The following is a 20,926-nucleotide window of genomic DNA, read 5'->3' as shown; positions in this document are numbered from 1 at the left end:
TGACTCCTCTCCATTTCCCCGAATCCAGCCATCCCACCTGCCTCCGGAGTGCCCTTATGGGACTTTAGGACCAGCCACTTCCCATTTCCGGGCCTCATTTTCCCCACCTGTACAAGGATTATATGCTTCCCTCCTCCCAGGACACATCAAACCTAATTAGGAAGGATTCGATTAGCCTCGATAAGAGCGTTAAGTCATCGATCAGAAGCCAAGCGAAATGACTAATGTTTATTCCTCTCCCGCCAAGTCAAAACTTCCCGGGCGCCGCACACCCGTAGGGGCTGTTCCGGGAGGGGCCACTGAGGGCCACGCCCCCAGACCGTGGGGCAGCCTTCACCGCGCCCAACCCTGCGGCCCAGGGAAGGGGCCCAGCAGTGACGTCACATAACCACGCCCAGTGTAGCCCTCCGCCAAGAGAGAAAGTAGTCCCCAACCCACAGCGGACTGTGTCACCCATACTTGGCGACGTATAAAATACTAGACCCTCTCCGGACTGGACTGTGGTTCTGAGGTCTCAGGGCAACCTTCTGACACAGCGGGAAGCTGTCTTTCTCTGGATCGGCGTAGGAAGTAGTCCCGGCTTACGGTGGGCCGACGGATCCCTCCGCAGCGGGGGAAAGAGGATGGCGACCTCGTCGATGCCGGAGTCGGAGAGGAGCGCGGCTACGAAAGCGTCAGGTGAGCATCGGGTAGAGTCAGGTCGCCCCATTGCACCCTGCCGCGAAGTGAGGCCAGACTGCGGGGATAGCCAGCGGCGAGCTCCCGGGCCGGCGGGGCTGTCCGAACAGGGCCCCGGGGTCCCAGGCCCTTTAGTCGCTCTCGCACTTGCCTGAGCGGAAACCCGGCGCCGCCACAAGATGGCGTCGGGCCTGGAGCGCAGGCAGCGCCGGGGACAGCCCCGAGTCGCCAGGCCCCGGGATCGTCGCTGTCAGCCCCCTCCGCATGGGAACCAGGGGAGGGGGGAGCGAGCCACTGACCCAGGGGGGCCTGAGGGCTGTACCACCGACCCTGCACCCGGGGGGACTCGGGGGGCCTAAGGGCTGAACCACTGAGCCCCGAGCAGGCTCTTCGGGCGAACCACGCTGCGGGAGTCATGGAGGAGAGACGAGAAGGGTCAAGATTACCGGCCATTGACCACCCTCCCGGGGATGGGGAAGGGGTCTAGACTGGGCGGCCAGGCTTCTTGGTCCTCTTTTCCCGAGGCTTCTGTCTCTGTACACGAGAAAGCCTCTCCCCGTCGGAGACTCAGTCTTTGCACCTGCGAAATGGGCACACGGGTGCAGCTGGGTGGGCCGTGGTTGCCCGGGCCGGGGAGGAGGCCCACCTGTTCCAGCCCGCGTCACCTCCTCTCGCAGAGTGAAGAATCTAGACCCTGCGCCTCCCTGTCAGGCGGCTCCCCGAGCCGATGGAGGAGAACGAGGTGGAGAGCAGTAGCGACGCGGCTCCGGGGCCTGGCCGGCCCGAGGAGCCCTCTGAGAGCGGCCTGGGCGTGGGCACCTCTGAAGCGGTGTCGGCCGACAGCAGCGACGCCGCGGCGGCTCCGGGGTCGGCGGAGGCCGACGACTCTGGCGTGGGGCAAAGCTCCGACCGCGGCAGCAGCTCTCTGGTATGGACCGGGCTGGCCGGCGTGGGTGGAGGCGGGGACCAAAGGCAGCTTGCCTGGCAGCCAAGGGAAAGCAGCCAGAAAGGCTGGCTTGTAGCTAAAACTTGTTTTTGGTTTACTGTGTGTCAGGCACCGCGCCAAGCCCCTAGCATGGATTTTCTCATTTAAGCCTCATTCCTTGCAAGGCATATATCACTCTTTTGCACTACAGGGAAGGAAACCGAGGCACAGAGAGCCGACAGAGCCAGGATTCAAACCTACGCTGTGGTCTTACCCACTCCACTACCCACTGTCCTCACTCTCTGAGATGCAGGTGTCCTGGTTCAAGGCTTGGCTCTACCTCTGATTCACCGGGAGACCTCTTTGAGCCTCATTCTTCTGTCTGTAAAATGGAGCAGGAATACCTGCCTCAGAGGAAATACTCTTGGACACGTTGTGTAAAACTACCATTTCCTCCTGGCTCTCTAATCTTGGACAAGCTACCCTACTTCTAGCTCTCAGTTTTCTCATCTGTAAAGAGGGAATGATAAATATATCTGCCTCAATAGGGTTTTTGTGAGGATTAAATGAATTAATACCTGCAAAGCAATTAAAACCATGCTCAGCACGTAGGACACATTCAGTAAGTATTAGCCATTATTACTGCTGTCATTACCTGCAAGATGACTTCCGAGGTATAGAGCTGCCCAACGATGGACCCCCTTTTGGGGTCCAAGGGTTTCGTTAATTTAGCAGAGATGGGCCTGCCCAGCTTGTGCTGAACTCTGGGGATACAGCCGGGGACAAGACAGGTGTGGGCCTGACCCTTATGGAAAGTACAGTCTGACCTAGGAGACATTATACTACAGAGTGAACCGTGATGAGGGGACACAGGTGACTGTAGCACCAAGGACAGAGAGGTCCTGGTTTGGCCTGGGGGGTCAGGGTTGGCTCTCTAGAAGAGTACCTGCTAAAGGTGGTGAGAAGGCTGGGTAGGAATTAGCTGGGCAGCATTTCAGGCAGAGGGAAGAGCTAATTCAAAAAGGCCCAGTGAAAACAGCTCTTCGAGGCTGTGTATGAGTGTGGGGATTACATCTGGGTGTGGGGATTATGCAGCCTCTTAACCTGACCAGAGCCGGAGACCCTGGAACTTGTTCTTTAGTTGGCTCTGTGGCTAGAAGGCATCTACTCGTCATCAGTGGGCCTGATGGTGTAGATGGTTCCACTCACCATGTTTTTGGGCCAGGGAGCTAGATCTAGTGGGTGGCAGGCAACCTGCCCTGCCCCATCATGGCTCCTAAAATTCCTCTCTCCTTGTTTTCTGTCACCCAGGAGGAAGTATCTGAGAGTAGCTCGAGCACAGACCCCTTGCCCCACGGCTACCTGCCTGATTCATCTTCTCTGTCCCATGGGCCAGTGGCAGGGGTGACAGGTGGCCCCCCAGCCCTGGTGCACTCCAGCGCACTGCCAGACCCCAACATGCTGGTGTCTGACTGCACGGCTTCTTCCTCGGACCTGGGCTCGGCCATCGATAAGATCATTGAGTCCACCATCGGGCCGGACCTAATCCCGAGTGAGTCTGGCAGAGGGCAGCGGGAGTCGGCCCACAGGGATTTCCTGTGGGGTCCAGCAGAAGCAGGTGCACAAACTTAGGCAAATAACCCTACCACTCTAAATGTGTCACGTGGGAACAGTAGCCCCTGTTTTGTAGTGGTAAATGAGGTGAAGATTTAATGAAACAGTGTAGTATAGTGCTTGGCATGTGATAAACACTGAATAAACATAGAAACAATAATACCTAACTTTGTACTGGGGTTTGCTCTAAGCACTTTACATATAGTATCTCATTAATCCAGCGACCCCAAAAGATAGGTGCTACCATCCTCACAGTCTAGATGAGAAATCTGAGGTACAGAGGACCCACCGAGACCAGCAATGTTGGGCCATAGGCTCAGATGGTCTGACTCCAGTGTCCGGACTCATGAGTTACCACACTGTACTCTCTATTATCAATGGTGTGTGTAAAGGCCATAGACTTTGAAAAGCCCTCAGGTGGTGTGGGAAGCCAACCCTGAGAAAGTGGTACAGGGGCTAGGCCTTGACCTTGGGGGAGTTTGGAGACGGGGAGGGGGACTCTCCAGGCTTTAGTGGTCAGAGGTGGGACAGCTGGGTAGCCATGGCATCTCTGCGACTATAGGCCGGCTACTGGGCCAGCCTGTCACGCCAGACCTCCCAACAGCCCAGCTCTGGGCGGAGGTGCACGGGCAGGTACAGGGTGCAAGTGAGGCTCGGGGCAGGGGCAGGGCAATGCAGCTGGATCATAGTTGGTGCAGGTGAGCCAGAATGAATGTGGACAGTGACAGTTGTTATCGTCAGCTGGGAATCCCATCCCTACATCTCTACCCAGGCTGTATCACCGTAACCAGTGCTGAGGATGGTGGGGCCGAGACGGCACGGTACCTGATCCTGCAGGGCCCAGACGATGGTAAGACCCCGGGCAGCAGACCCAGGAAGCCCTGCAGTGGGGGTGAGGGAGTCGGAGAGGGAGGCTGTGCCACAAACTCAGTATGTGGTCTTGGCAGGTTGTCCGCTGCTCTGGGCCCCACTTTCCCTGCCGTCACTGGTGGGGAATTGGGTTCTAGGATCTCTGGGTCTGCCTGGGAGGGGCAGCCATCACTCGTGGCCCATCTTCCCCTCCACTCTGATTCCCTCGCCCACCCCCAGGTGCCCCCATGGCCTCGCCGATGTCCAGTTCCACATTGGCCCACAGCTTGGCAGCCATCGAGGCCCTGGCTGATGGCCCCACATCCACGTGCCTAGAGCCACCGGAGGAGGCACGGGGTAGGCCCAGCTCCCCCACACAGCCGCCCCCGGGCTCTGGCGCCGAGGAGCCAGACCTGCAGAGCCTGGAGGCCATGATGGAGGTGGTGGTAGTCCAGCAGTTCAAGTGCAAGATGTGCCAGTACCGGAGCAGCACCAAGGCCACGCTGTTGCGCCACATGCGGGAGCGGCACTTCCGACCAGGTGCGCCAACAGCAGCCTGGCCAGCTGGGCTGTGCGGATGGGGGTGGAGGGCCGAGAGCCAGACGTGGCAAGCTTCTCTGATCTCCGCAGCAGCAGCAGCAGCAGGGAAGAAGGAGCGTCTGCGGAAGTGGGGCACCTCAGCCAAGACCCAGGAGGAAGAGGGGCCAGAGGAGGAAGATGACGATGACATCGTCGACGCTGGCGCCATCGATGACCTGGAGGGTAGGCCAGTGTCGCTCCCGGGCATGCCACCACCATACCCATCTCCAAATACTGAGCTGCCTCTGGCCCACATGGAGGGCTGGGAAGGAGGACTTGGCACAGATTCAGCCACGCAGGTGCCTCCAGTGTAAGACAGGAGTCGGGGCTCTGGGGTCAGGACCTGTGTGTGCAGTTGTGCAGGTTGTGTGCTAAAAAAGAGCACCACATCTGAGAGGGCCACGTTCACGTTTGTCCAACAGAAAGAAGACGAGCCACACGCAGTTTTTGTTGCAGCCATATTTAAAAAGGTTAAAAGATAAAATGAAATTTAATCATAATTATCGGTGGGTTATTTTATTTTCTCTTTTTATTCTAGTGTTTTGAAATCCAGTAGCTCGGTGTAGACCAGGCGTAAGTGCTCAGTAGTTACATACGGCTAGTGGCTCCCGCACTGGAGAGCACCGTCATCAGAGTTTGTAGATTTGAATGTTTCTTCCAACAGTTTTCTAACAGTGGCTGTAAAGTGTCTAAAGGAAGGGGCATTTTTTTCTAATTCACATAGTGGTGCTGTCTGAGTTAGTGTTTGGAGTCAGGAGAGGTGTAGAGAAAGGTTTGCAAGGGCTTGGAGAAAGGCGCTCAGAGTCAGCCAGGAGGAGGTCAGGAGGGCTTCTGGAGGAGGCATCACTGGTAGGTGGACTTGGAGGAGAAGTAGGCAGGGATGGGAAGAGGGCCTCTTGCCAGGGAAACCAGGCCAGGGATCAGGGCTGAAAGGGCGGGTCCAGGACTGATGCCCACCTTCTCTTGCGGTCCCCACAGAGGACAGTGACTACAATCCGGCCGAGGATGAGCCCCGGGGCCGGCAGCTACGTCCCCAGCGCCCTACTCCCAGTATGCCAAGACCCCGAAGGAGACCTGGCCGGCCTCGGAAGTTGCCTCGCCTAGAGACCTCAGACCTCCCAGATGGTGAGAGTTGGTCGTAGGTGGGGCCATGTGAGTAGGGCTGAGGGGTGGCCTCATTCCCTGCTTCCTTCTGTAGAGCCTTGGGGAGTGAGTGTGCCATGCAGGGCAGCACATATCAAACATGGGAGACCCGCAGGCCTCCTCATAAACGGCCAGCCCTCTGAGACCGAGCTTGAGAAGCCCTGAGTTAAGAAGCGATAAGTCAGCTTTGTATCCTCGGTGGTAAGGTGTCTTACAGAGCAGGAGAAGTGTGAACCTTTATAACTAAACCAAGAAGATAAGTTTTAAGTATGATTACTGAAATGAGAACAAGTCTGAGACCTGAAACTGTGTCCAGGGAGCACTGGCTTGGAGCATTACTGGCTGGGGACTTAGAAAGCCCCATGGGCATGATGGCTCTGCCACCTACTAGCTATGTGACTTTGCCTCTTGAATCCCCTGTCCCCTTTTTATGAATGGAGGTGATAGCACCTGCCTTTTCAGGATTGCTTTAAGGTGTAAATACAAAAATACATGGTAGCTCTTTTTGTATACACGGTCTGGGGGAGATCATTACACTTTTTTAGCATCCTTTTTAAAAATAGCTTCTTATTAAGATCTATATGGGAAAGCACACGTATCCTAAGTGCCCAGCTGAGGGAATTTTGACAAGGGAATGCACCTGTACAGGCGGCACCCCCGTCAAGAAGCAGGATGTTACCGGCGTTGTCTGGATCGCTTTTTTTTTTTTTTTTTAAGATTTTATTTACTTATTTGAGAGAAAGTGAGTGAGTGAGCACAAGCCAGGGGAGGGGTGGGGCAGAGAGGCAGAGGGAGAAGCAGACTCCCTGCCGAGCAGGGAGCCCGATGTGGGACTCGATCCCGGGACTCCAGGATCATGACCTGAGCCGAAGGCAGTCGCTTAACCAACTGAGCCACCCAGGCGCCCTTCCAATGTAATGTTTTAAAAATGAAACATGGGGCGCCTGGGTGGTTCAGTTGGTTAAGCGACTGCCTTCGGCTCAGGTCATGATCCTGGAGTCCCGGGATCGAGTCCCACATCGGGCTCCCTGCTCGGCAGGGAGTCTGCTTCTCCCTCTGACCCTCTTCCCTCTCGTGCTCTCTATCTCTCATTCTCTCTCTCTCAAATAAATAAATAAAAAATCATTAAAAAAAAATAAAACATTACATTGGAATACTGTTGATGTTTTTGAATAGGTAACACATTCAGTTGTTCAGACTTCTAGAGGTTGTGAGCGTGTACGGTGATGTGATGTCTCCTCCCTTCCTCCCGTCTGCCCTCCAGCCTTCCAGCCTCCCTAGGGAAGACCAATGTTAAAGTACCTGCTGTCACTCCCAGACTCTAGAATGTTCCCGTGAGGTCACTAGCACAGCAGTTAACATCTCCACTTGACAGATGGGAAAATGAGACTTGGGCCGATGGCTTTGCCCGAGGATGCACGGAAGTCCCACGTCCAGGCTCAGCTAGCGTGTGGGCCTCTCGACAGGCTGCTGCCAACCGCCGGGCGGGAGTTGTGCTGGCAGGGGGCCAGCTGCAGGACGGGCTTGCGTCCACGCCGCCTGCGCCTGTCCCGTGACCTGACGTGCCCATCGGCGGTCTGTGACCGTGTTTGAGGGAGATGTTTTGGCTGGCCCCTGGCATACCTGTCCACATCTGTCCTGGTGTGTCCGTGGCTGATCTGGGATCATGTCTGTGGCAGGTGTGGAAGGAGAGCCTCTAGTGAGTTCCCAGAGCGGACAGAGCCCTCCAGAGCCCCCGGACCCCGAGGCACCCAGCTCTTCGGGCCCAGGATGCCTGGTTGCCCTGGGCAAGGCCGACAGGGCCCCCGTGGACCCCAGCGTGACCCAGTCAGATGCGGAGAACGCGGCTCCCTCCTGCCAGGATGAGCCTGCTGCCCCGCCCCGCCGCCGGGGCAGACCCTCCAGGCGCTTCCTAGGCAAGAAATACCGCAAGTATGTAGAGCAGGGACAGGGTAGGGGAGACAGCTGGCGGTGTGGCCCAGCCAGACCTCTCCAATGCCCTCCTGCCAGGTATTATTACAAGTCTCCCAAACCGCTCCTGAGGCCCTTCCTGTGCCGCATTTGCGGCTCCCGCTTCCTGTCCCATGAGGACCTGCGCTTCCACGTCAACTCCCACGAGGCCGGGGACCCCCAGCTCTTCAGGTGCCTGCAGTGTAGCTACCGCTCCCGCCGCTGGTCCTCGCTCAAGGTGCGCAGTGTGGAGGGTGGGGGGGCGCTGGGACAGAGGCGAGGGCTGGCGGGCAGTGCCAAGAGGGAGTGGTGCTCACGGGCCATTGGCCGGCACTCTCCTGCTCCTTCGCAGGGCCCGTTAAGTGGTGTGCCGCTGTGTACTGAAGGAGTTCAGGTGTGGGCACCATGGACTCTTGTGCAGGCTGCACACTGCCTAGTGGTGTCTCATCCTCAGAGGTGCTGTGCACGGTGCAGACAGCAGAGATTTGCTTGATCGCCACACACTTTGGCAGATGGCAGTAAAACCGGTTCTGTCTCCTTCAGTGTGTTAGAAAGTTTTCCAGTAGATGGCGGTACTGTGTCTCAAGGAAAGAGTTCCTTTTTGTACCATTTACCCAAAAGTGCCAGTGGGCTTGCTGCAACCCTAAGCTGTTTTTTATCCAGCACCTGGGCCTGGTAGGCATGCTCGAGTTTCATGCTCATGCAGCCCGAAGAGGTTGTAGGTATCAATAGGCCCATTTTACTGACCCAGGAAACTGTGGCTTGGCTTGGCCCAAGTAAGGCAGAGAGCTGGCCGTCGTGAGCAGCAGGGGCTACCTGAACCACAGGCCAGAGCCCCTGTGCTTTCTGCACACAGTTCTTCCTCCCTCAGCCAGGCCTGTGACCTGGAAGGTGTTCTCGGGAACTCTGCTGGGGGAGGGTTGTCCCCGAGTGCGGTGGGGATGGTGGAGGCTCTGGAGCCATGCTGCTTGGGTTTGGCTCCAAGCTCCGCCATTCACAAAGTCACTTCAGGGCCGAGGTCACTTCCCTCTGAGCCTCAGTTTCTGCATCTGTCAGATGGTGAGGCAGCACAGGGCCTGGTGCAGAGTAGTAGGTGCCCTTGTTGGGGAGAGTCCCCAGCCCTAATAGGCTCCGGCCCTTGCAGCTCTCCCTCGTTCTGGGAGCCCGCTCCCACGGCAGCTCTAAGGCTGTGGGCACAGGTTGAGGGGTGCAGGGGAGGCCAGCCCCAGCCCACTATCCATTCACCTCTGTCCCAGGAGCACATGTTCAATCACGTGGGCAGTAAGCCCTACAAGTGTGATGAATGCAGCTATACCAGCGTCTACCGGAAGGACGTGGTCCGACACGCGGCCGTGCACAGTCGAGACCGGTCAGTGCGTGGGGGTGAGGGGTGGGGACGGGCCAGGGTGGGAAGTGGAGGCCCACCATAGCCGTGTTGCCCCCTTACTGAGCACCTGCCCTGGGCCGCCCCGTTGGCAGCATGTCACAGACAGCGGAAAGATAAGGCCATTCATCCCAGCTCACTTGGTTCAGAGCAGTAGCAGGGCCTGGAGGGCTCTTGTTCTGTCTCTTCCCTGCCGTGAGCTTTGTAAGATGGGGACAGTCATTGTTGAGGTGATTAAAGGGAATTGTCTGCCTAAAGGAGCTCAGGACATCATCTAAAGGTCTTCTAGACTCCCAACTCCCGGAGCACACCCAGGACAGATCAGCAGAGGAGCAAATCCTTAGGGGCCCTGTGATTGCTCGCTGAGTTGTCATTAGACCTGCAGCTTCAGGAAGGAGTTTACTCCTCTTGGGGTGCAGTGTGAGCAGAGGTTGGGTACAGGAATCCATGAGGGCAGTGACTTTCAAACTGTGCTTGTGGGAAAGCCTGCTCTCTCCAGTGCTTATGGGTTTTCTTTAAAAAAGGCGGGGCAGATGGGGGTGGTGGGGAGGGAGGTAAAATTATGGACACCAGTTCGGACACCTGGTTCACCAACTCTTTTTCTGCTCAGGACTTCTCAGGGCCTTTAAAATGCACATTTTATTTTGTGACAAAGGAAGAAGGCACCAATCTAGAATTTATTTACAGCGTGCCTCTTAGCATTTTCTAGTGAACTCCACTTGGGGAAAGCGTGTTCTGAGAGAAGGGCTTGGCTAGGCAGTAGGGACACTCAGAGCTGAGACTGGGTCCGGTCAGCGTGAGAAGGTTTGAGGTGGGCTTGGGGAAGCAATGGTCTGACTCCTATGCCTTTCTGCGCCCCCCCCCCGCCCCACCCCAGGAAGAAGAGACCAGATCCGGTGAGTCTGGGGCCCTGGCCCAGGAAGGGAGCCTGCTTGAGGGCCGCTTGTGAGGGTGGGGGCAGGAGGTGAGGTCTCACCCTCTCTCCTCATCTGGTTTCTTCTTGTCCCTTCCCAGGCCCCAAAGCTGAGCTCCTTCCCTTGCCCTGTGTGTGGCCGTGTCTACCCGATGCAGAAGAGACTCACACAGCACATGAAGACACACAGCACGGAGAAGCCCCACATGTGTGACAAGGTGGCTGGCGCCAAGGGCCGGGGGCAGGGTGAAGGGGTCTCCCTAGGCAGTTCCCCATCTAACTCACCCTACCCCTCACAGTGTGGAAAGTCCTTTAAGAAGCGCTACACCTTTAAGATGCACCTGCTCACGCACATCCAGGCTGTTGCCAACCGCAGGTATATCCCCAAGGAGGCCCCGGGGCTGGAGCACCCCACCCCACCCTATTGCTGAGCTTCCCTCCCTCTCACCATCTCCAGGTTCAAGTGCGAGTTCTGTGAATTTGTTTGTGAGGACAAGAAGGCACTACTGAACCACCAGCTGTCCCATGTCAGTGACAAGCCATTCAAGTGCAGCTTTTGCCCCTACCGCACCTTCCGGGAGGACTTCCTGCTCTCTCACGTGGCTGTCAAGCACACAGGTCAGGCCCGCCCCGCCCCACCGTGGGGAGCCCACAGCTCAGCGCTTTCTTCTTCCTCCCCCTCCGCAGCCCCAGCTCCGGCTGCTCAGTTGTAAGGGACTCTGCCCTGGAGGTGTCACCCTCTCTCCTCAGCTCTGCGTGGTCATGGGCCACCTTGCCCTGTCTGAGCCTTCCTTGGCTGTGAAAGGGGTGTCAGGAGTACCTGCCGTGTGATGGTTATAAAAGTGAGCTCTGTTCCACAAGCCCTGTCTGTGCTGGGTGCTGGACAGGAGACATGTTGGCGGAGGCCCCGCCTCGCGCATGCAAAAGGTGCACAAAACAGTTGATTCTTTCTCCTCCTTGGTGCCCGTGCCTCTGATGGGCATGCTGGGGGAGATTAGACACGCTATGGGGCCGGATTCCCGTCTGCCTGGGGGAGATGATTGATAAGAGAAGTGGGTGGTCCAGTGACGTGAAAATGAGACACTTCGAGGAAGGCTGTGAGTGCAGGAGGTGGGCCCGGTTCCTGTCCGGCCTGGCCCACCAGAACGAACTACAGCACGTGCTCGCCCAGTTCCTGGCAGGAGACAGTTGGAGAGGTCCTGGGGCCCATAGAGGGCTTCCTGGGGTGGGGGGTGGGGGCTGGGGAAGCCCAAGCATCCGTCCACCTCTGCCTACAGGGGCCAAGCCCTTTGCCTGTGAGTACTGCCACTTCAGCACACGGCACAAGAAGAACCTACGCCTGCACGTGCGATGCCGACACGCAAGCAGCTTTGAGGAGTGGGGGCGGCGCCACCCTGAGGAGCCACCTTCCCGCCGTCGCCCCTTCTTCTCTCTGCAGCAGATTGAGGAGCTGAAGCAGCAGCACAGTGCGGCCCCCGGACCACCCCCCCGCTCCCCGGGACCTCCTGAGGTGAGCTCAGCCAAGCAGGCAGAAGGGGCTGGGGAGCATGGGCCAGGATGACAGTGTCCTGTCACCTTTCCCGTCCCCAGCATCCTCATTGGCATGTTGGGGACAACAAAATGGTCCCTGCCTCCGACTGTGGTAAAGGGCAGATGAGGTCACAGACCTGTCCACCCTAAGCTCGGAGTGGGAGTGGCTTTTCAGTGGTAGGAACAGAGAATGAGATCTCAGTAGCTTAACTATGGTCATAGTTTATTATTCTCTCAAAGATGAGTCCAGAGGTCAGCAGCCCAGGGCTAGTGTGACAGCTCCATGGTCAGTCATCAGGGACCAAGCTCTCTCAATATTTTTTCCCAGCCATCCTAGGCATACGACTTCCATTTTTGTGGTTGCCTCATGGTCCAGTATAGCTGCAGGAGCTCCAGCCTTCCTGCCACATCCCGGGCAAGAAGCAAGAGGAAGGGATGGGCAAAGGCAGAAAGGAAGCCTGCCATTTCTCCATCTGTCTTTCCCGTGAACTTAACCAGAAGCTCCTGCTTAGCCACAAGGCCACACTTCACCTAGCTGCAAGGCAGGCCAAGAAGTATAGTCTCATAGCTGAGGACATTGCCTCCCCCTCCCGTGCCACAAAAGATGGACCCCCACTATGTGCTGGTAGAACACAGGCTCCCTTGTCAGTCTTGTGTTCAGATCCCAGTTCTGATACTTACTAGCTGTGGGGTCGTAGCCATTTGCTTTACTTGTCTGAGCCTCAGATAGTTCTTCGGTAGTACTGAGCTGAGAAATACCTTAAGACGTAGTTGTGTGAAGATGAAACAAGCCAACGGATGTAAAGCGCCTGACCCGTAGGAGGTGCTTGGCAATCAGTGCTTACATCCAAGCTGCCCCCTCTCAGACTTGGCCACATCCCCACCCCACAGATTCCCCCCGAGGCAGCACCTTTCCAGGCACCCGAGACCCCCCCACTGCTCTGTTCTGACACGCTTGGTGGCGCCACCATCATCTACCAGCAAGGTGAGCTCTGAGGGAAGGTGGGAGCCTGGGCAGCTGGGGGCAGGGGCAGGGCTCCTGCTGGGGCCCCGTGGAGGGAGAGGGGGCGGTGGGCCGTTCTCAGGCTCAGGTCTCACCCAACCCAGGCGCTGAGGAGTCCACGGCAATGGCCACGCAGACTGCCTTGGATCTGCTGCTGAACATGAGCGCCCAGCGGGAGCTGGGGGGCACAGCCCTGCAGGTGAGCCACCCGGGGCCGCCGCCTCGCCTCGCCTCCCCTGTGCAGCCATCTTCGGTGCCCGCTCCGCACTGGACACTGGGAGGGGAGGAGGGTGAAGAGGCAGATGCGCCCTGCCCTCGGGGCACCCCCACTTAACCAGGAGACTGTCTGGCAAAACCCCGGGAGCAGACGCGGAGGAGAGGGGCCCTCCTGTGCCAGGGAGGTCAGAGGAGCTCCCGCTCAGCTCGAGTCCCCGGCGACCTCTGCCAGTCCGAGCGGTTAGTGCCACCCCTGTGGCTTCTGAGGCCCTGTTCCAGCGCAGGCCTCCCAGCTCTGCAGCCACCCGGAGCTGTGGGTCCACGCCAGCTTCCCATCTAGCCTAGCGCCCTCCCCCGGCGATGCGTCCCACAGCCGGGAGGCCCCCAGGGCTCTCTCCGCTCTGGCCTCTCTTGGCCAGCAGATCCTCCCCGAGCTCCTCAGGACTTCTCCCTCCTCCCAGCCACCCACCCCCGTTCCTCTGGGGCCAGAGAGCTTTGTTAGCCCCTCCTGTCTCCGAGCCTCGTGAAAACATGTCGAATCTGTGTTTGAGATGATAAATTCCAAGAACTTGTAGCAATAGCGTGCCACTGGGGCGTAGAGGACAGGCACAACTCCGGAGGTGGGAGCCGGGTGTCGGACCTGCAGAGCTTCCTAGGATCCCGGCAGTGCCTTTGGTGGTGTGTAGAAGTTGTACATTTTTTTTTTTTAAGATTTTATTTATTTATTTGACAGAGAGAGACACAGCGAGAGAGGGAACACAAGCAGGGGGGAGTGGGAGAGGGAGAAGCAGGCTTCCCGCTGAGCAGGGAGCCTGATGTGGGGCTCGATCCCAGGACCCTGGGACCATGACCTGAGCCGAAGGTAGTTGCTTAAGGACTGAGCCACCCAGGCGCCCCAGAAGTTGTACATTTTTAGATAGTTAAATCAGTCTTTTATGGTTTTTGCCTTTGATATCCTCCCTAGAAAGGCCTCCTTTGCCCTAAGATTATATGAACATTCATTTGTATTTTTCTTAGAGTTTCATTTTTTTATAAGGAAAGATTTTTTTTTTTAATTTTTAAAAAAAATTTTTTTTAAGATTTTATTTATTTATTTGAGAGAGAGAATGAGATAGAGAGCATGAGAGGGGGGAGGGTCCGAGGGAGAAGCAGAGTCCCCGCTGAGCAGGGAGCCCGATGCGGGACTCGATCCCGGGACTCCAGGATCATGACCTGAGCCGAAGGCAGTCACTTAACCGACTGAGCCACTCAGGTGCCCCTTAGAGTTTCATTTTTTACACTTAAATCTTTACTCCGCCTGGAATTTATTTTTGGTGTATGTAGAAAGGTAGGGGACTAACTTTACTTTTTTTTCCAAAAGTTATCCAGTGCAGTATATGAAATAATCTTCCCCAGTGGTTGGAAATGCCCACTTTATCAAATTCTAGATTCCGCCATATACAGACAAGGTCTGTTCTATTGCTCTGTCTGTTGTTCTCGTGCCAGTACGTCATGCATTTTTTTTCTGATTACAAACACATATGTTTGTAAAAAAATCATATAGAACATTAAGAACTGTTCTATACAGAAAGTGAAAGTCCTTAACATCCCTCCCATCCCAACTGTTAATGGGCTAATAAGCATTTCTCCAGTTCTATGTACACGCTAACACAGACATTGTGTTCCTTAAAAGATGGGATCACAGGGCCGCCTGGGTGGTGCAGTCGGTTAAGCATCTGACTCATGGTTTCAGCTCAGGTCATGGTCTCAGGGTCATGAGATAGAGCCTTGCATCGGGCTCCGTGCTCAATGCAGAGTCTGCTTGAGATTCTCTCTCCTTCTGCCTCTGCCCCTCCTGCTTGCGTGTGCATGCCCTCTCTCTCCCTCAAATAAAACAAAACAAAACGGGACCACATGATTCATGCTCCTCCATAGCCCACTTTTCTTCCCTGGGCAGCGTGTGCGCTATGGTCTGGCCTGTGCACCCAGACCTCTCCCTGTTGTTCCCATGTACGTCTCCACATCCTTCCGTCCCAGTGTTGTAGGTCATGCAGTCCTTTACTGGTTGGTTGTTTCCAGTTTCTAATCAGTCAAAGGCAGTACTTCGGTGCACATATATTTCAGGTGCTCCTAAACACTTTTTAGTTAAAAAAAAGCCTCCTAGAAGTAGAATTGGTGGGTCTGAAGGTACGAAGCCTCAGAGAGTGAGAGATGCTAGTTTATGTGACCACCGCTAGAGCGTGTTTCCCTACACCTTTGCCAACACTGGGTGCTGGGTGTCCCCAATCTTTATAAATCTCATCCACGTAGTAGAAGTATATTTCATAGTCTTTTTTTTTTTAAGTTTTTATTTATTTGAGTAATCTCTACTCCCAATCAGCGTAGGGCTCGAACTCCCAACCCCAAGATCAAGAGTCGCATGCTCCTCTGACTGAGCCAGCCAGGTGCCCCTCATGGTCTTAATTTATAATTTTATGACCATAAATGAGATTGAACTACTTTCTGTATGTTCATAGACCATTTATTTCTTCTCTGACTTACCTGTTTGTGTCCTGTATCAGTTTTCCTATTAGTCTTTTTTTTTTTTTTTTAAGATTTATTTGAGAGAGCGCGCGCACACATGGAGTGGGAGGGTGGGTGGTGCAGAGGGAGAGGGAAAGAAACCTTAGCAGACTCCCCACTGAGCGCGGAGCCCAATGCAGGGTCCGATCCCATGACCCCAAGATCACAATCCAAGCCAAAACCAAGAGTGAGACGCTTAACCAGCTGCGCCGCCCAGGTGCCCCTATTGGTCTTTTTATTATCACTCTGCAGAGGCTCCTTGTATATGAAGGAGACTCCCCTTTTCTCTCGTATGAATTGTTAAATACCACATTTTGTTTTCAGATTTCAGTTTATGTTTTGCTGATTAGAAAAAATCTTCCCACCCCAGAGCATCAAAATACTTATCCACATTTTCTCTTTATATTTGTGGAATTTTTTATTACATTTCACGGAGCGCCTGGGTGGCTCCTTAAGCGTCTGCCTTCGGCTCAGGTCATGATCCCAGGGTCCTGGGATCGAGCCCGGTGTCGGGCTCCCTGCTCGGCGGGAAGCCTGCTTCTCCCTCTGCCACTCCCCCTGCTTGTGTTCCCTCTCTCGCTGTGTCTCTGTCCAATAAATAAAAAATTAAAAAAAGATTTATTACATTTCAGTGTTTAATCCATTTGAAGTGGACTTTGGAGTAAGATGTGAGGTCAAGTTCTTTTTTCTTAAATGGTTTGCCACTTTTCCCTTTACCCTAGGATTTCTCAGTCTTGGCCTTTAGTGGCAGATAGTTCTTTGTTGTGGGAGCCTTGCTATTCATTGCGGGGTGGTTAGCAGCATCCCTGACAGATAACCCCGAGGTGCCAGGACCACTCCCCTTCCAAAGTGTGACCAATGAATGTCTGCAGACATTGCCCAGCTGCCCCTGGAGGGCAGTATTGTGCTACCCTGGTCTTGTTAAGTTTACTTATTTCCAGTTGCTGGGTGGGGCTTGGAGAGTCAGAGTGTGCTTTAGAAAGGACACACAGTTGGGGCTGTGCAAGTGAGTGGTGGCAGCACTGGGCTGCCCGAGTGTGGGCAAGCTTTGAGGTAGAGAAGGGCCCTGAACACCAGCCTCTCTGCCACAGACCCTGCTCCTGATGCCCACTGGGTCCATTACAGGTGGCCGTGGTGAAGTCCGAGGACGTGGAAGCAGAGTTAGCATCCCCTGGTGGGCAGCCCTCCCCAGCAGGTGCCACTCCGCAAGTGGTAACCCTCCACGTGGCCGAGCCGGGGGGCAGCGTGGCAGCAGAGAGCCAGCTAGGTGCCCCTGACCTGCAGCAGATCACCCTGGCACCTGGTCCATTTGGTGGGACTGGCTACAGCGTCATCACTGCGCCCCCTATGGAGGAGGGGACATCAGCTCCTGGCACGCCTTACAGGTGAGACCTGCTGCCTGCAAGGCCCCCTTTAGTCATTGATAGGAGTGCCGGGAGGCCTCAGATAAGGGCCCTGCGCACCAGAGCCTAGTGGGCAGGAGGCAAAACTCCTAATACGTGTAACATAATTGGCCATAGGAGTCGTATCTTTCTCAGGAGGTTGGAAGCTACTAATTTTTGGCCACTTAGATGTTCCAGGCACTGGACGTTCGGAACTCACCTAAATCATTCTTGTGAGATCCGCGTTTCTCTCATTTTACAAGTGAGGAAATAGGCCAGGGACATTGAGTGACTTGCCTGAGGTCAGACAGGCAGTAAGCGAGGAGTCGACCCCTTGGTTCTAAAGTCACGTGCTCTTTGTTCTGGGTGATCCTGAGGGGTTGTCCATTCTGAGCTTCGTGGCAAGCTCAGGCTCGTCGCCGGCACTGGAGGCCTGGCAGCCGCACTCGGCTTCCTCTGCACTGAGCAAGTTCGGGGCAGAAATATTTGTATGCTCCCTGAACTCCGGGGCGGTCTGAGAAAGCCCTTAATCCAAGCACTGAAGCGCCACAGTGTGTGGCTGGGATAGGAATCCAGATCCCTGGGCGGCCGGCGGGCAGCCATCTGCCATCTGCTCCTGGTCTCTGGGTACTTGCCAGGCCTCCCCCCCCCCCCCCCCGCCGCTGCCCCACTGGCCCTCCTGCTGCCACACTTGGCCAGACCTGGGCTAGACCCCTGGGGCTCTCCGCCTCACTGCCGCCCTGCCCTTCAGAGGAGCCGGATGGACTGCTGTTGAGCAGGACGATATGTTGGACCTGTGGTCACTATTTACAGAAGATACAGTTGAGGTTCAGCTGGAATTGAGACCAGGGAGTCCACCTGTGGTGGCAGTCAGCCCCTCAGTTGATGACTTTCTTGGGGAAGGGGACGCCTGTGGCCTTCTGTCCCCTCCTAGAATTCATTCCTCCCCTCTTCGGTGCTCACAGCGAGGAGCCCCCAGGGGAGGCAGCCCAGGCTGTGGTTGTGAGCGACACCCTGAAAGAAGCTGGTACCCACTACATCATGGCAGCCGACGGGACCCAGCTGCACCACATTGAGGTGAGGCTTGGGGTACAATCCTTCCCCCCCGCTATCCTTCCCCAGTCCTCCCCAGTACCTCACGCTCCTCCGTCTCTCTACAGCTGACTGCAGATGGCTCCATCTCCTTCCCAAGCCCGGATTCCCTGGCCTCTGGAGCCAAGTGGCCCCTACTACAGTGTGGGGGACTGCCCAGAGATGGCCCTGAGCCCCCATCTCCAGCCAGGACCCACCGGGTGGGAGACCCCCAGGGCTCTGCCTCCCCACCCCCCACGGCCAGCAAGGCCCTGAGCCTGGGAGTGCCGCCGTCGCCACCGTCCGCAGCCACAGCCTCCTCCAAGAAGTTTTCCTGCAAGATCTGTGCTGAGGCCTTCCCTGGCCGAGCAGAGATGGAGAGTCACAAACGGGCCCATGCCGGGCCTAGTGCCTTCAAGTGCCCCGACTGCCCCTTCAGTGCCCGCCAGTGGCCCGAGGTCCGGGTAAGTGCTGCCCCCCGTGCCTCCCCTGGCACTCATTCGGCCACTTGTTTAACAGACCTTAACTGAACACCCCGAGCCAGGCCCTCCCCCTGGAGGGAGTGAGGTCTCAGCATTCAGTCTGGCGCTCAGTCTGGTGGGGAACCATCCAGACACGGTGACTGATGCCCAGCAGTGTCCCTGGTGTGAACAGAGGGCAGACGGCATGGGTCGTGTGGGCTTGGGGTGCTGGTGTCGGCCGACCTGGGCCTGGAGGGGCAGAGGGCGTGCTTAGGGAAATGCAAGTTGTCTGGAATCGGGAGAGCGCAGGGTACGAGGAAGGTGGTGGAAACAGTGTGGAAAAGGTGAGGAGGGCAGGTCCTGGGCAGGAGTCCTTCCCCCAAGGATTACCGTTTCCAGACCCAGAATCCCCACAGCAGCTCGGTGACGGGACAGGGCCCAGGCCCTAGAACGTCAGGGCTGGGAGAGCCCTTCAGAGGTTCCCTCATCTGAACCTGTATCTTGCGTTCACGCGGGGCCGACGGGAGTCTGGGAGCAGGGACAGGATTTTCTAAGTGACCCAACGGCGGGGGCCTGGGACTTGTCCCTCTCGCCACACACAGCAGCACCACATCTCGGTCTGGTTTGTACTTCTTACGCAGCTCCTGTCCCCCTGCGGACAGATTCCCTGACGGCCCTGTCCGTGAGGTGCTCTGTGCTCCCCCAGCCAGCGCCCCCAACTCTGCCCCTTCCCCAGGCCCACATGGCGCAGCACTCGAGCCTGCGGCCCCACCAGTGCAGCCAGTGTAGCTTTGCCTCCAAGAACAAGAAGGACCTGCGGCGGCACATGCTGACGCACACCAACGAGAAGCCCTTCGCGTGCCACCTCTGCGGGCAGCGGTGAGGCGTGGGGCGTGGGGCGGGAACAGGCGGGCAGGGGCTGCTGGGCATGTGTGATGGGGCGGCCCCTGAGCCTCTCCCCCCCCCCTCAGTTTCAACCGGAACGGGCACCTCAAGTTCCACATCCAGCGGCTACACAGTCCTGATGGGAGAAAGACGGGGACCCCGACTGCCCGGACCCCAGCCCGGACCCCCACCCAGACCATCATCCTGAATAGTGACGAGGAGACGCTGGCCACGCTGCACAGTGAGCTGCCCCCGGGGGACCGGGGGGGGGGGGGGCAGGGCCTTGTCAGGTTTCACCCGAGTCCCTGCGTGAGCATCCTCCCCTCTCTGCCCAGCTGCACTACAGTCCAGCCACGGGGTCCTGGGCCCAGAGCGGCTACAGCAGGCACTGGGCCAGGAACACATTATCGTGGCCCAAGAGCAGACCGTGACCAATCAGGTGAGCGCCTGGGCTGGGAGGTCACAGGCCGGGGTGGGGGAACACACAGAGCCGAGGCTGGAGCTGGCTTGGTCCTGGCAGGAAGAAGCCACCTACATCCAAGAGATCACCACCGCGGACGGCCAGACAGTGCAGCATCTGGTGACCTCCGACAACCAGGTGAGCACTGCGGCCAGCACTGCCCTCCCTCCGCCTGCCCCCAGGGCCTGCTTTGGGGAGGAACCGTACTTTCCAAACCACCCCGCCCCGGGTCCGTGCTTGCAGCTGCCATCATTCATGCTGGGTGTCCCTGGGCCCCTGCTCGGTTTTCCTTGCTAAGCTCCCGGTTCAAGGCCTCAGCACCTGCCTCTCCTCCACCCTTCTCCAGGTACAGTACATCATCTCCCAGGATGGAGTCCAACAGCTGCTCCCCCAGGAATATGTGGTGGTTCCAGAGGGCCATCACATCCAGGTAGGCCAGGCCTGAGCAGGAGTGGGGAGCGAGGCCAGGCGAGTACAGCCTCCTTGGTCGTCACGTTGCCTTCCTCCCTGCAGGTACAGGAGGGCCAGATCACACACATCCAGTACGAACAAGGGGCCCCTTTCCTTCAGGAGTCCCAGGTAGGCGTTTGGGGGGATCAGAGGGAGCCGGGGCAGAGCTCCTCCAAGGCCAGATCTCATTGGCTTCTCCACTCTAGATCCAGTATGTGCCTGTGTCCCCAGGCCAGCAGCTGGTCACACAGGCCCAACTGGAGGCCGCTGCACACTCAGCTGTCACAGGTATGGGATGGGAGCCTGATGACCATGGGGACCCAGGCCGAGCTTCTGGGGCCTCGGGCTCACTGTCCTCTCCCCTCCCCTGGCAGCGGTGGCCGATGCTGCCATGGCCCAAGCCCAGGGCCTGTTTGGCGCAGAAGAGGCGGTGCCTGAACATATCCAACAGCTGCAGCACCAGGGCATCGAGTACGACGTCATCACCCTGACCGATGACTGAGCCCTGAGGGCCCAGCGCAGACCGTGGATACTGGGGCCAGCCGTGCTTAGGGGTGGGGGTGGGGGGGACCCGCTGGGACTCACCTCCCTGTTCCACCTAGGGTCTCCAGGCACTGAGCAGCCGGTATCCTGTCACTCTTAAGAGAGCCAGACCTGTGCTGCTGGGTCTAGGGGACAACCATGGGCCCCAGCCAGGACATGCTGGGTGCCCTAGCCTGCAGGCAGGCTTTGGGGAGAGAAATTTATTTTTGTTTGGATGGACCCACTGGCCCCTCAGTCTCAATAAAGGGACCAGAGTCCAGTCCCGACCATCTTACTTTTGTCCGCAAGGACTTGGGAAGTGGAAGGAAGGAGGAGCGTACAGCTCACGAGAGCTGCCTGGCCCCACAGT

At 57.0% G+C, this 20,926-nt stretch overlaps 1 protein-coding gene across 3 annotated transcripts; it reads left to right on the top strand.

Moving 5' to 3' along the window:
* Nucleotides 1-576: 576 nt before the first annotated feature.
* Nucleotides 577-20,848, top strand: ZNF335 (zinc finger protein 335). 3 transcript variants are annotated; one of them, XM_088026782.1, is made up of 28 exons: nucleotides 577-678; nucleotides 1,356-1,606; nucleotides 2,915-3,155; nucleotides 3,990-4,067; nucleotides 4,307-4,606; nucleotides 4,700-4,828; nucleotides 5,624-5,770; nucleotides 7,468-7,720; nucleotides 7,799-7,976; nucleotides 8,995-9,107; nucleotides 10,000-10,018; nucleotides 10,137-10,253; nucleotides 10,335-10,411; nucleotides 10,493-10,653; nucleotides 11,313-11,545; nucleotides 12,457-12,550; nucleotides 12,673-12,767; nucleotides 16,451-16,710; nucleotides 17,673-17,784; nucleotides 17,868-18,242; nucleotides 18,976-19,118; nucleotides 19,211-19,365; nucleotides 19,460-19,563; nucleotides 19,645-19,722; nucleotides 19,931-20,014; nucleotides 20,098-20,163; nucleotides 20,241-20,322; nucleotides 20,409-20,848. In XM_088026782.1, exons 2-28 carry the CDS (start codon nucleotides 1,406-1,408, stop codon nucleotides 20,534-20,536), a joined length of 4,023 nt encoding a protein of 1,340 aa, XP_087882908.1. In that variant the 5' UTR covers nucleotides 577-678; nucleotides 1,356-1,405; the 3' UTR covers nucleotides 20,537-20,848. The 3 variants fall into 3 exon arrangements, with proteins under 3 accessions (XP_087882908.1, XP_027977682.2, XP_087882907.1); XM_028121881.2 differs by having other exon boundaries at nucleotides 4,697-4,828; XM_088026781.1 differs by lacking the exon at nucleotides 577-678 and having other exon boundaries at nucleotides 923-1,606; nucleotides 4,697-4,828.
* Nucleotides 20,849-20,926: the final 78 nt, after the last annotated feature.

Source organism: Eumetopias jubatus, unplaced genomic scaffold (assembly GCF_037043125.1).
Source record: "Eumetopias jubatus isolate StellerSeaLion01/CBP00866 unplaced genomic scaffold, mEumJub1_p1.0 scaffold_9, whole genome shotgun sequence".
Taxonomy (NCBI): domain Eukaryota; kingdom Metazoa; phylum Chordata; class Mammalia; order Carnivora; family Otariidae; genus Eumetopias; species Eumetopias jubatus.
Note: the sequence above shows the minus strand (reverse complement) of the source record. Positions and strands in the feature narration are given on the sequence as shown.